General features: G+C 32.7%; 1 protein-coding gene across 1 annotated transcript in view; it reads left to right on the forward strand.

Moving 5' to 3' along the window:
- Positions 1–14,565, forward strand: part of LOC118186995 (atrial natriuretic peptide receptor 1-like) — a 1,070,353-nt gene that overhangs the window by 750,506 nt on the left and 305,282 nt on the right. The window contains exon 12 of the mRNA XM_085816725.1: positions 14,300–14,371. Coding sequence (XP_085672851.1) covers positions 14,300–14,371 — 72 coding nt within the window. The remainder of the gene's footprint in view (positions 1–14,299; positions 14,372–14,565) is intronic.

Here is a 14,565-nt window from a genome sequence, read left to right on the forward strand (position 1 = left end):
TGAGGCGTAAAAGGTTACCAGCGAGAATATTCCGTTTGGCATCGGTTGTACCATTATTGGCGACTTTATCGCTTGCGCCGGCAAAACGGAAAAGTACCCAGATTTTAAATTACGTCCAAAGGGGCTTTTTTAACATTTTGTGTGTTACCTTTATTTATTAGATATCATGTTCTTCGCACTTAAACCATAAAATTCAGTTCAATAGCAATGTCGCAAAATAATTTTAAAATGAGCATATCTTTAGAATTTCCGATACACAGTTCCACGCGCTGGAGATAAAAAGTCCACCCCCCGGTAGAGTGTTGCCATTGCTCGCTTTTAAATCGTTAAATTTGTTACTCAAAAATTCGTTAAAGTTTTACAAAATACGAAATGGATAGTAAAACAAATTCCAAATTTCAAATTTGGTCTTCCACATGCCCATATTCGTAGGAGGATTACGTCATTCAAAATTCGATGGCTCTATGTACGTTTTATTACAATGCGAGAAACATTTCACAAAAAGAAAACAATAGTCCTCCAGGGACGAAGCCCCTTTGGACTAAAAAGAAGCAGTTTCTCACAGACGATTCAGCGTCGTTTACCTAATGCGCATACGCTACTCGTAAACATTCCTTTCTGTCCGAGTCAGCATGGAGACAATATTTGTTGCTAATGCGAAACACTTATTTCCTCGAATTTTGTTAAAAATATATTTCTTACTGATTCAGAAGTCAAACAACAAAAATCAGCGTTAATTCACAAAATTTTCACAGGACTAGTTTCGATGGTTTTACCGAACCATCATCTTCAGCTGCAAAACCGCAAATGAACAAGATAGGAAATAATGTTTAGATAAGATAAGAAAGCCTGGACAAGAATATGCAAGTGGCGCCATCTGTTGGCGAAACCAGAAATAAAACATAATTTCTCTAAAAGCCGAAGGCAAATTTGGATTGGAATTAGGATCGTTAACTAGAACAGAAAGATTTTTATGAATGTGAAATGCCTCTAGAAAATCCAGTTCTCCAATGGAAGATGTTTTTTGAATAATTTTGGCAGCAGAAAAATTGAAAGTGTGATTTTCGGACCAACAATGTTGAGCAACAGAAGACTTCTGTGTTTCCTTTTTTCTAACATATGCCTCATGTTCTTTGACGCGAAATTTTAAGGCTCTCTTAGTTTGGCCAATGTAAATTAAACCGCACTGGCAAGGAATCCTGTAAATACCCCAGGAATTCATATTCGGAATGGGGTCCTTGAGTATAGAAGTTGGAATTTTATTGATGGGAGAGTAAACAACCCGAAAGTTAAATTTCTGCAAAATATGTGCAACTTTATAGCTAATTGATGGAAAGAAGGGAATGACAACAGAATTTTTATAATCTCCTAAAATAAGAGTGTGGCTTTTAGTGTGTTGAGATGAGAATTTTTTAACTGCTTGATTAATAATGTTGGGTGAAAAGCCCCTGTCAATAGCTATTGCTTTTAAACAATTTAGTTCTTCATCAAGGGCTAGTTTGGAGGAGCAAACTTGAAGAGCACGGAAAACATAGGAATAAAATGAAGCTAACTTTTGTTTAGTCGGATGACATGATTTAAAGTGTGGTGGAAGGCAAACCGATGAAGGTTTACGGTAAACTGTAGTACTGAAGTTGGATGTGTTACGTGTGACCAGAATGTCGAGAAACGGAAGAGAATTGCAAGTCTCAAGTTCAAAAGTGAACTGAATAGCAGGAATCTCAACACACTAAAAGCCACACTCTTATTTTAGGAGATTATAAAAATTCTGTTGTCATTCCCTTCTTTCCATCAATTAGCTATAAAGTTGCACATATTTTGCAGAAATTTAACTTTCGGGTTGTTTACTCTCCCATCAATAAAATTCCAACTTCTATACTCAAGGACCCCATTCCGAATATGAATTCCTGGGGTATTTATAGGATTCCTTGCCAGTGCGGTTTAATTTACATTGGCCAAACTAAGAGAGCCTTAAAATTTCGCGTCAAAGAACATGAGGCATATGTTAGAAAAAAGGAAACACAGAAGTCTTCTGTTGCTCAACATTGTTGGTCCGAAAATCACACTTTCAATTTTTCTGCTGCCAAAATTATTCAAAAAACATCTTCCATTGGAGAACTGGATTTTCTAGAGGCATTTCACATTCATAAAAATCTTTCTGTTCTAGTTAACGATCCTAATTCCAATCCAAATTTGCCTTCGGCTTTTAGAGAAATTATGTTTTAGTTCTGGTTTCGCCAACAGATGGCGCCACTTGCATATTCTTGTCCAGGCTTTCTTATCTTATCTAAACATTATTTCCTATCTTGTTCATTTGCGGTTTTGCAGCTGAAGATGATGGTTCGGTAAAACCATCGAAACTAGTCCTGTGAAAATTTTGTGAATTAACGCTGATTTTTGTTGTTTGACTTCTGAATCAGTATTTATTCGGCGTGTTATTGTGTCTTAATATATTTCTTATTCAATTAATTAAGTTCTCACTTCGCGGCAAGGCAAAAATGCATAAAACCTCAATTTCTTTCATTAAAAATTGATAGAAATAGAAAAACATAAAACAGCAAACGCAGTTAAAAGAAATAAAATAAAAACTTTACAATTAAAATTAGAGTTTCTCCGCAAAAACAAGCAATCCGGCCAGCAGGCGAAAAAGGTAGATTTTTCCGTGCACAAAAGTAGAAGTTTCCTTTTCGCACTCGGCAAAAAGACACTGAAGGCGTCTGATACATACTCTGATACATAAAAGAATACTTCAATTAAAATGATGTAATGTTTTTCATAAGGTGAGAACCTTCAAAGCTTATCTTGAAAGCATTAAAGAAATTCATAGAATTTAAAATTTTCAAACAAAAATTTCATTCTCAGAATAATCGCCCCTTGTCTTTTGGCAATTCTTTTTGGACGCCAAGATCGGCGCCAATCTTGGCGTCAGAAAGACACAATTTCAAGATGGCCGCTACACAAAATAAAAAGTCAATGAATTGCATAAACTCTGTGTCCATGTACACATCGATCTGTTTTCATTTAAAAAAAATCCCAGAATTGCACAAACTAGGCATTGCGCACTGCTTTAAATTTGTCCATGTACACAACAATATAAAATTCTGATTCAAAATTTTCAACACAAATTCAAAAATAGAATTATTTATCTTAATAGCCTTCCCTCAAAATAATTAAAAATCTTACAATTCTTTACGTACTTTAAATTATTAGAATTCAAATTTCTAATATCATTATATTTTTTCATATCACAGTGCTGCATTTTTAATAGCTGATTTATTAAGAAAAATATCATTTCATAATGTAAATTCAGAACCGCAAAATCTAAAAGTGAAAATAATTTTCTGGCACCTACTTCAAGTACAATTTTAATCCTGTAACGATCATAAAGAACATGATTTATTTATTCTCGTATCAACCGAAGGAGGCAATACAGTAAACACGCAATTCAGTCACCTGCAAGGTAGATCACGCCGTTAAATCACATTCATTCTATGATTCACTATATGAACTAACTTTTAGTATGATGAACTTGCAGATACTTTTCCACTGGAGTTTGAGGCAGCAGGTATACATCCTAGTCGATTCTGTTAAATGTGATATTGTTAATGCGTAGAAGACAGCCGGTACTTTTAATTTCCAGCAGTCGAAGAGACTTTTACTGCGTATTTAAAAGGATGGATGCATGAATCAAAAACTTTCATACGTGGCCGTTTGGAAACATAATTTTATATCATGATAATCCACATTAAATCAGTTTTTTGTAGACAAAATAGTTCTAGATCATATTAATCAATTTAGCAACAATAATAATTATGTACACGGGTTTCAAGTTAAAGAACATTAAAGACAGTAGCGCAGATGTTTTGCATGGCAGGTGAAGTTACCAAGTGACGTAATTGCTCGCGAAGCAGTATTTATACTAGGCATACGCATATGTACAGTTAAGCTGTGATTAGTTGGTTTTATGTTTTAGTTCCCTTTGCAAGCAGTGTTACGTCATTTGGGAAGATCTCGAATTTGGGAGAAAAGGTGAACTTAGGGGGAGAAAATAAAATCTAGAATAATCAATTTTGAGGTCGCGAATCATTTCTTAGCGTAACCATCGTATTTTATTTATGTAATTTAAAGAGAGATTCTGCAAAATTTAATATTTCTCTGATCAGTAATTTAACTATTTATTTTAAAAAGGCAGATAGCAAAGTATATATAGCTTTTCAATATTCAGTTTAATACATATTACGTTAAAATTATGAAACTTTACTTCCTTGAAGCAAAAATGAAAGGCGTATTATATATCTCCGGAAATTTGACCATCTTTCTGTCGTTATCACTACTCATAACTCTGGAACAAAATACAACCGGTTTTTATCTGTTTAAGTCTTGTGGTTTTAATTTCAGCTGCCACTTACGCCATTTTTCTCATATTTCATTTCTGATCGATTTATTTTACTGAAATCAGTGCAGGAATAGTGCTTTAATATCGTTAAATGAATATTTGAGAAGCAATCTTCCATGAAATGTGGAATCCATGAAATCTTGGGAGAGTTCTAATGAGTTTCGGGATGAATTGAGTTTATTACAAATGCAGATGAGATATTAGCATATTGTTAGACTAAAAGGATATAGATTAATTTGATGTCTCGTCGGAAAATGCACAATGCGTTGCAGCGTTATTTATGTAAATGAATCTCTGGCGCTGGTACTCTGAATTTTAAAGGAAATACATCATTAGGAGGACGGCTTTTGTAATTTTTTCCTGGCCTGAAGCTCTGACATAGAATTCTTTTGTATGCTACTTTCGTTTCTGTAGGAAAGTCTATAGCTATAAAACTCAAAACTTCTGAGATTTTAATGCATTTCATTGTTAACTTGGAGGATATCTTGCCTTTGTAAATCGACATTAAAAAATAAACACAGAAGAAGAAAAGAGAAGTGTTAGTTTATTTTTCAAGATTTGTTATTCTTCTGATTAATCAAATATACGGTTTGTTTGCAAGCAAAATTATTAAATTACCGATCTTATTTTCTTGTAAAATAATAAAAACAAGTATAGTAGCTGGTGGTGAAAATTAATATGTACGGCTATGTGATTTTAAAGCAGCCTACTTATAATTGTTTTTAACTTTTTATATAGGGATTATAAAACATTTATGCTTGTCAAGACCTACAAATAAAATTATTTCATCGAAACCTTTTATGTGGAAACATATTTTTATATACATAATTTATGTTTTATTTTAACAACTAATATTTTTTATTTTAGAAACTCACTTAGTTTTCCATTCATTGCATTAGATTATTTTGCGAATCTTTAGAGATTTTGTTAGTGTATGTTTAATAAAGTATATGCTATATTTAATATGATACCAATAATTCGCATATTAAATTATACATCTGAATGATTAAAAATATAAAATTAACCTTTGATGTATGCATATATTAGAGATAACATCCCCGGTATTTCCAAACCCAATTTATATAAGTTTTAATTCAAAAGCTTGATAAATAATACCCTGCTGTTCACCAGGAGCTTCTCTCAGTCCGTGTAGTGGTTAGTGATGTTGACGTGCTGATAAACTCTGGGTCAAATTTTAATATTATTATGAAGGAAGCATAAAAACAAATTTGTGTGTGTTTTTTTTTTCTAACATACTCTTTTGATATTTATCGATTGTAGAACATTTTCAATATTATCTCTATATTCAAATTTAATATCAATTTTACTAATACTAAATCTATGAATATATATCATCTAAAAAAAGGCATTTTGCTCGGAAATACTTCTTTTGATGAATTCTTTATATTCCTTGTCTTCCCAAATATCCAGTTTTTGTCCCTGTTAATTTCTTAGAATTTTTGTTACATTAGAGGAAACTCCTCGCGAACACGTCAACAGAATTTTCTTTCTTCGGTAAGGTGAAAGAGGAAAGCATGTCTATTATTCATGCTCCGTGTGCGAAGGAAGAGTAATAACTCGAGTTTAATGCTTTCCAAAAGAAGTTTGCTGGATGTTTTTTCAAACGTAAATGACACCTCATTTAAGACGTTTGTAGTGATTACACTGAGATTATGCGCCACCAGACGGAAAAATGCTAAGTCATAAGGATTTCATAGATTACATGCAAAGCTGTGCTTATGATTTCTTAATTAATGTAGCAAAGCATACCTCTCGTGCGATGAAAGTAAAGAAGCATTTAGAAAAAATGCAGCCAACTTCCATTACAGGATGTGTATAAAAATTGCCCTCTAACCTTAGTTTTCTTTCGAAGTTATGTTAAAACTTGTGAGAAGCCAAACCATGATTACTTTGTCCTTTTTTTTTTTTTTTTTTTTTTTTGTAAAATTGCTATTTGTGCATGGAACTGTTGGGTTTAGGTGCTCTGTTCTGACAAAAATATTTGCTAGAAACAAAATTAACCGAAAGAAGATGTTTTGTGAATATACTAAATTTCATTAAGATTTGGACAACTTGAATTCAGTATGATTATTTGTGAACACATATCGTATATTTCATATTGCGTTTAAGAATGGCTGATTATATCTTTCTTGCGAAGAATAATGCATGGAGTTTTGAGTTTTTATAATTTTTCCTGTGAATTATTATTAATACTGATTAAAATTTTTGAGGTATTTTATTTCCTTAGTTTTGACTGAAATTTGATTATCTGATAATCGAGCTTATATTCTAATGTATCTATGCGATATCTATTATAATATGAACTTAACAGTAAAACTTCATATTTTTATGAGTTTTTGTGTCTTCGAATTCGGGCCCACCAGCGGCCGAGCGGTAAAGTCGCTGAACACTGGTAGTTCGGTCCGAGGTTCGAATCCCGCGAACGGGCCGGCTGCATGGGCGTTTTCGTGGTTTTCCCCATGTGTAACGTGTATACGAGCCAGTTTCCCTTAGAAAGTCCTCCACGAAGGCAACCCTCCTCTTAGGCAGATAGCTCTCGAGGCTTTGCCATACTCGCACAGACACACACACACAAAGGTGTCTTCGAATTCTTCCTAATAATATTTAGAATTATTACCCACCAGCGGCCGAGCGATAAAGTCGCTGATCACTGGTATTTCGGTCCGGGGCTCGAATTCCAGCGAAGGAATTGGCTACATGGTGGTTTTTCGTGTTTTCCCTTATGTAATAACCTGTATACAAACCAGTTTGCCTTAAAACGTCCTCCACGAGGGCATCCCTTTCCATAGGCAGATAGTCTTCGCTTGCTTTGCCTATTCAACTAAACCAAACCAAACCACACAAAGCATTCAAGACAGAAGAGAGACGTTCCTCAAATAAATCATAAAAGTGAAGAACGCGTAGCAAGGAGACGCGAGTTTCTATGCTAAAAATCTACGCCTAACACAGGTGGTTGCTTCACTTTTACAAACTAAACGTTGTTTGCCGTTAGTAAATTTTCCAACGAAATTACTAATTGACATGCCAAAATTTATAATCAAAAACATGGCTTACTGTAGGGATATCCAAATCAGTATGGTTGTATGCAAAAATTAAAAAACACATTTTCAAGCAAAATAGTTTCTTCTTTTGAAAATCCGAAGAGTAAATACTGTTTTCTTTTCATACTAGTATGACATTTTATATTGCAATTCGGCCTTTTATATATTTGCGTTCTAAATTATCAATGCTCATGGACTTCATACATATTAGTGAGTTCTCATCATAAATGATTTCGTTTGCTTACAGTAACACATGTATAATTGCAAAGCAGGCTAAATATGTAAGCACTTTCAAGCGTATTACATGATATTTTAATTTTCCACACTACTTATTAATTAGCTAATAGATGACAGAATTTTACGTTACAGAGATAAATTTAAAAACCGTTTAAAATACTGAAAGTCATCTGCATTAATATCAATTTAAAACAATGAAAGTCATGTGCATTAATATTCATTTCAAACGCTGAAAGTCATGTGCATTAAACTATAATTATAACTGCATAAAATTTAAATTCATATCTGCGATCTTAAGTCATAAACTCGAACAGCTCTCATGTCTGACTGTATTGATTTTTCAACGAATCTGACTTATTCGCACTTGAAAAACAGATTGATTCGGATTTCAGTTACTTCTGGCGAATGAAATTTTCGCGAATCAATATTTAATTTCTGAGACATGAAAAAATACTTTCAGACAAAACCACCTTTAAGGCTAACCATAAGCGATATTATTACTGTACAGTTGCTCTATCTGAAGTACGCAGTTCAAGTTCCTCTATAGTGAAGAAAAATTCAAGCTGCCATTTCCCTAAAAAAACTGCGAGTGGTAGTCAAGATTTACCGTTTTCGTGGCTGCGTATACAAGTTTAAATATTTTCTTACTCTAGACTCCAGACCTCTTAAAACCTTTAATATTTTCTCCAAATTCACCGTCTTTGCAGCCTTAGTTCCCTAGAAAATACCCCTCCCTCCCCCGAAAAAAAGCATCTATTTCACACACCAGTGAGTCTCGTAAAAACTTTGAACATAACTTTTACTTATTTCTGAGAAGTTATCATTGATTTTGAATAAGAATGAGGTTTCTTCTCTTCAGACTTGTACATATCGATTCTATTTACGTTTCTCTAGAGTTTGAGGCACCCATTTATACTTGCCGTTATCCCTTCTACTCAGCAGTGCAACTTGAGTGATCTGAATTCTGCAATTCAAGCTGACGTCTATTGTATAGCACCCGGCATCCCAGTTAGCTAAATCCTTGCAATTTGTAGGATTACTGAATGTTCTGTAGTGAATATTGAGCATTAATGTACAAATTTTCAGATACATTTACAAATATGTTTTAATATTTAGAAAATTAAATACTTAATTGGCAATATACATTTATTCTCGCTTTTTGAAGTAAAAAAAAAATTAGCTTCGGGATTCTTATAGTAACCATTTAATTAGCGACGTCATAAATCACATTTCTAATTGTCTACAATTCATTTTGTTCGTACTGAATTCATCTTTTAACAGTTCAAGTGTTTCCAAATTAGGGTAGCGACATGATAAACACTTTTGGCTTTATGATGTCTGCAAGATTGGTACATTATTTCTAAATAAAAGGACTACATTACTAACTGAATTTTTACATTTCTGTATCGGTATGCAATCCCACTTAGGGATTTTGCTACTTTTATAAAGAAAGGTATATTACCTATTTATAAAAATAAGATGTTGAAGTGTATTGTCAAACAAAGAATCGTAACATTTGTCTAGAAAGCTATTATCGAATTTCAATAAGTACTTTAATAAGAATTACAATGGCTAGAATGAGGATATTTTAGTGTAAAATAGTAATTTTTAGAGCTAGAAAAAATTCAAGCTGCACTGAAACTTTTTTACTCTATTTAAAAATTAATTGAACTAATTTATTAAAGTATTAAGAAAACGTTAATTAAAAATTCGTGCTAAAAGCTGTAAATCGTTAAAATTTTGTAGCAGCAAATAGCACTGTAATGAGAAAATATTTTCGAAAATTCATGTTCAGACAATGAACATTTAGAAGTTTAAAATATATTAATTTCAGATGTTAAATTCTAAGACTTAGTCAGTTATTAATTTAGAATTCATTTATTTATAATTATAAATTTTAACGGAAATTGTAGTATGAAATATTAATGCACGAACTCATATATCTATGTGTAATGATAAACATTCCTATTAGTGCAAAGTAAATGTGTTTATTAGATAATCCATTACACCTCAGCAATTTTTAAGTTATAAAATATAATAGTTACATATTTAGCACAGCATAAGTCTATGAGCAAGTTTTGTTTAACTTTTTTATAAATTTCTTATATCAGTTTCACTTATATTAAACAAAAATAATAGTTAAATCAATACGTAATCAATTAATGTCTATTACTATATTTCATTATTTGAAATTTCATATCACACAGTTGTTGCAACACATATTTTATTATTTAAATTGGGATATCGCTGTTTTCTGGTTTTGGGCACTCATGAAGAATACAAAGATATGTAGGAGCATTTTATTTTAATCAGTGTGTAGTTCGTTGCCCTAGTGATTGATTACAATAGTGCCTACTGACGATTTCAGAATGGGTGATTTCACTAACGTCGGCGCAAGTGTCCTTTGTGAGTTAAGTTTCTTTAAAGGCATACATTTGGCACAAATGCATGCGTTGCTCTTGAAGGTGAAATTGCGCCTATCCACAGAGCCCTGCTACAACCACAGACTCGTCTGGGGCATTTTTCAAAGGTGGCGGTCTTGTCAGAGCCGCCCTTCAAGCTATTGACTTACGGAGTGTTTCCACTCTTCTGTTGTCTGTTACTATTTCGATCTCCTTACTGACTCTCAAATATTCACAAAGTGGTTGTACTTCAATGAATTCCTTCCCATTGTGGATTTCAGGGTAATGAGGCCGCCGACTTCTTGGCTAAGATGAAACTTTTATCGCTCAAACATTACAACATGGTAGTCTCTACAACTCCATCAAATCAGTTGTTAGGAAAGCTAAGAGAGAACATTATTAGGTATTTCTCCCGCGTTCTTGGCATGCCTTCGTGGTGTGGTGGTCTTCACGCTGGCCGCGTATTCCAGAGGTCCGTGGTTCGATTCTCGGCGAAGCATTGCTAATTTTTCAAGTCTCCTGCTTACAAAAAATACCTAATGTCTACAACTAAAAAGAATATAGATAGAAATATAAATAAATCATGGTTTAGACAGATTCTTGAAGTATCCATATATCGTAGAAAGAAATCTTAATGTCCCGTCTTATATGTAGCCATAACTGTCTTCGTAAGGACCTCCAAAACTGTCCAGAAACTGGCGTTTCTGGATCTCTTTTCCCTTTATGCAATCCCATGGAGGACATGGACTTCCCACCATCTCCGCAAATGTCTTGTCTTTCCTCATATTTCTATTTGGGAGTGCTACTCAATGGCGAGGAGCGCGCTGTGTTTATAGATATACTGATGTTCATTTTCTCGTCTTTGTTTTGTATTTTATTTGATATAGATGTGTCATAGATGTGTTATAGTGAACAACGATTGCGTACAACGTGTGCTAAATAAAAATCTGATTGTTTATACGGCAGTGCTGGCAACAGGAACATAGAGGCTTTTCTCATGCAATAAAATAAATGCATGCGTTTTAAAAGCTAGGTGTATTAATCAAATGCTATATGTACAATTGTATATCTGTATCTATATCTATTGAAACGGTATACATATTATAATATATGTATAGTAGAACTACAGCAGTATTCTGAAACATCATCTGCATTATGCATTATTTATCGCAAATATTCTTACATACATATCTAGTTGTTGAATATCTAAAAATTAGGGGTTTTAAACTTTAACTCATCCTAACTGACTTATGGTGCCGGACAAAAACTAACGAAAAATATAATATATCATAAGAATAATCGTATAGTGATAGTACAATAAAGTTTTAGGTTCGCGTTGTGAGTAACCTATGCAAAACGTTAAATCAATAATTCCAAATTCAATAAAGCTCCATGTTTCTTAAAAATCCTCCCTGCTCAAACAAATGGAGTTACAAGAGAGACCATCCAAAAAATATACACAAGATAAATAAATGCAATAAAATTATAAGACAAACACATTTCTTAATTTTCTTGAATAATTCTAACATACGTTAACTGGGTAAACTGATCAGTTACCTACCATAATAATACTATGCAAAATAACACAAAATATCACACCAAATTACAGCTTACAATAATTAATAAACCTTAAGATGAAAAATAACACATATCTCATTCCAAAATTAACATATAATCATATTAATTTGTAAGTTTACTATTTTTGACATTCAATAGCTCACTAATTAAGCTGGTAAACAAATCTTTAAACCTGCATTCACAGATTTTAAATAACAGGTAATTAACTCAAACTTCTCTTATCACCTCTCAGTTTACAATATATTACAAATGATTACTACTTAATTCCTGTATATTAATATAATTTAACATTACTAAATTCGAGTATATTTGTAAATAGAAAAGACAAGATATAAAAAAATCATCATTCACAGGGTGAAGTTCATACATCCAACTCCAATTACTCCGGAATGCCATCATCGACTGATTAAGACAGAGTTTTAATTGTTCAACAGATCATCCAGCTTATTTCGTTGATCTTCGAAGAAATCCACAAATCGTGCTGCTTGCCGGATGCAGGTCAATGATACATGCTGCTATCAAGAACGCTTCAATAAAATCAAGGCCTCAGAGAAAATACTGGTATCAGGCAGCCTTTTTTTAAATCAGGAACAGTCTTTATCAAAAACGCTTCAATAGAAGCAAGACCCAAGGAAAATATTTATATCAGGAAGCTTCTTTTAAATCAGGAACAGTCTTTATCAAGAACGCTTCAACCAGGAAAACGCCTTGAAAGGACCCAAACTGAAAATGGCACTGGGCAGGATAAACAGGAAATCCTACTGGGATCTGCATAACCTGGAGAATATCTATTTACAATTCTCGGAAAATTATAATGGAGAAACGAAGATGCTATAAATTTTTGTAATGAGCTCTAACGCCTTTTTTTCAGTGCAAATCCTCATCTGCTAAATGTCGAGAATCCATAACCGCAACCTGCTGGTTCACGGCGCTCGTGAGAGCAAGACCCGCAAGGGGTCAAGCCCAAGCTCATTCAGAATCCGAATGACTTCTTACATGGTGCGAGCACCGAGGTAAACTCGGTCTCTCCACACCCGAAAATTTCATAGGCTTACAAAAAATCACAAAATTAAATCTCACCAATCCCAGAATTTTACTTTATCTTTAACTAAGAAAATTACAAACCCACATGGAATAAAAAAACAAGGCAAATCTGACAATGGAGTCCTGACAATCTGTACTCTGAACGAGGGAAGTAGGGTGGACCCCCCAGCTAACAAGCGAAAATTAAGCGATTACCTAACTTACTGAAGGAAACATTGCAAATATAACATAGCAAAAGTAAGTGAATATGAGAAAGCCGATTTACGATATTCGTTTCAGCGCCATTAGTAAAGGCCCCCCAGCGAAAAGCGACAACGCCCTAACTGCTTCCACTATTAGTAAAAGCCATAAACCAGGTGTCTCCTCACAACCTGTCTTTGTTACACTACAGTTTCAAGAATAACAAGCTAAATAAAGCTTTTAACAGTTTAAGAAGACTCTTTTTACCAGATTAAAATATACATGAGTACAAATGAAAAATACTTGAAATTATACTTAAAACAAACATTAATATAATTGAATTTCGCGACATAATATAGGTTTTGATATAGATTCGGAATAAATAAACAGGAAAGTTGATTATAAAAGATAAATTTTCATGCTTACTTTTGTGAGTTTACATAGATAATTTGGCTAGACAATGATTTTCCTAAGGAGTTTTTAAAACTTTTCTATGAAATTCATATGCAATTTTATTAGCCTTTACAATAAAAAAAATTTAAACCATCCTAATTTACGATAGCTTCCTGAGTACAAAACTTATACCAGTTTCTTTCAAAACAAGAAGATAAAACTTCATATAAAATGAGTTCTTATTAAGTAATATAAATCAAAACGAAAAGGTGAAACATGGAATTGATATGTTGGAAACGTTACTGCTTTATTATAAATATTAAATCAGATAACAATAAAGAATTGATATTACCGACAAAAGCAAACAAATTTTTTGGATAGGCTTTATTAGTTATATCTTAACAACTGATTCGACTGTAAAAATGTTTATATAAATTATAATGTGATACCATTTACAGAATATTTAATTTCCGTTTCACATCTGCGCTATTCTTTAATAATATTCTCCAAACGTTCATTTACTCTAAACTTAATATTGCGTCAGTATTTATCAGTGTGTATGTAAATTGCAGTTCTCGTTAAAAATGCTAGTTATTTCAAAAATCAATTTAACTATAATTACACAACTATGAGTACTCATTGAAACTTTTTATTGGAATGATAATAAGAATACCTGAGAAATAGTTAATAGAACTAAATAATGCTTTATTCTCTACTACTAAAGAAATACCATACATACAGCAATTAAAGGGCATACCGTTAATGATTCGTTTTTTATAACAGTTCGGCATTCGAATCAGTCTTTTAATAAAGACTTTTGTCACAAATATAAATTCATCACCTTACAAAATTATCCAGCTTTAGAAAATATTTTCTTGCTACTATCCTAAATGTTTAAATATTCTAAATTGATTTTAAATTATAAAGCGTTTCTGATAATATTTAATTTTAGTTTGGAACGAAGCTTCTATTTCAGTTTATTATATGTAAAATCCTTTTTCTTGTAGGACATACTGGAGAATGAGCAGATCAAACTAGACTGGATGTTTCGATATTCTTTGATGCATGATTTAGTGAAAGTGAGTAATTTAAAAACTCGAGTTTCATCTTTATCCCAATAGGAGTATATCCACTTTGGGTTTTTTCATTGTTCTTGTTCATGATGCGTTTGTGATTGTAACACTGAAACAGTCATAAATCATGATATTAGCGTAATAGAACTCAATTTTATTAAAACCATTCTTTTATAAGTATTTTATTAATATCAACGGTT

This window comes from Stegodyphus dumicola, chromosome 5 (assembly GCF_044657685.1).
Source record: "Stegodyphus dumicola isolate Sdum_Otavi_A_Nest chromosome 5, ASM4465768v1".
Taxonomy (NCBI): domain Eukaryota; kingdom Metazoa; phylum Arthropoda; class Arachnida; order Araneae; family Eresidae; genus Stegodyphus; species Stegodyphus dumicola.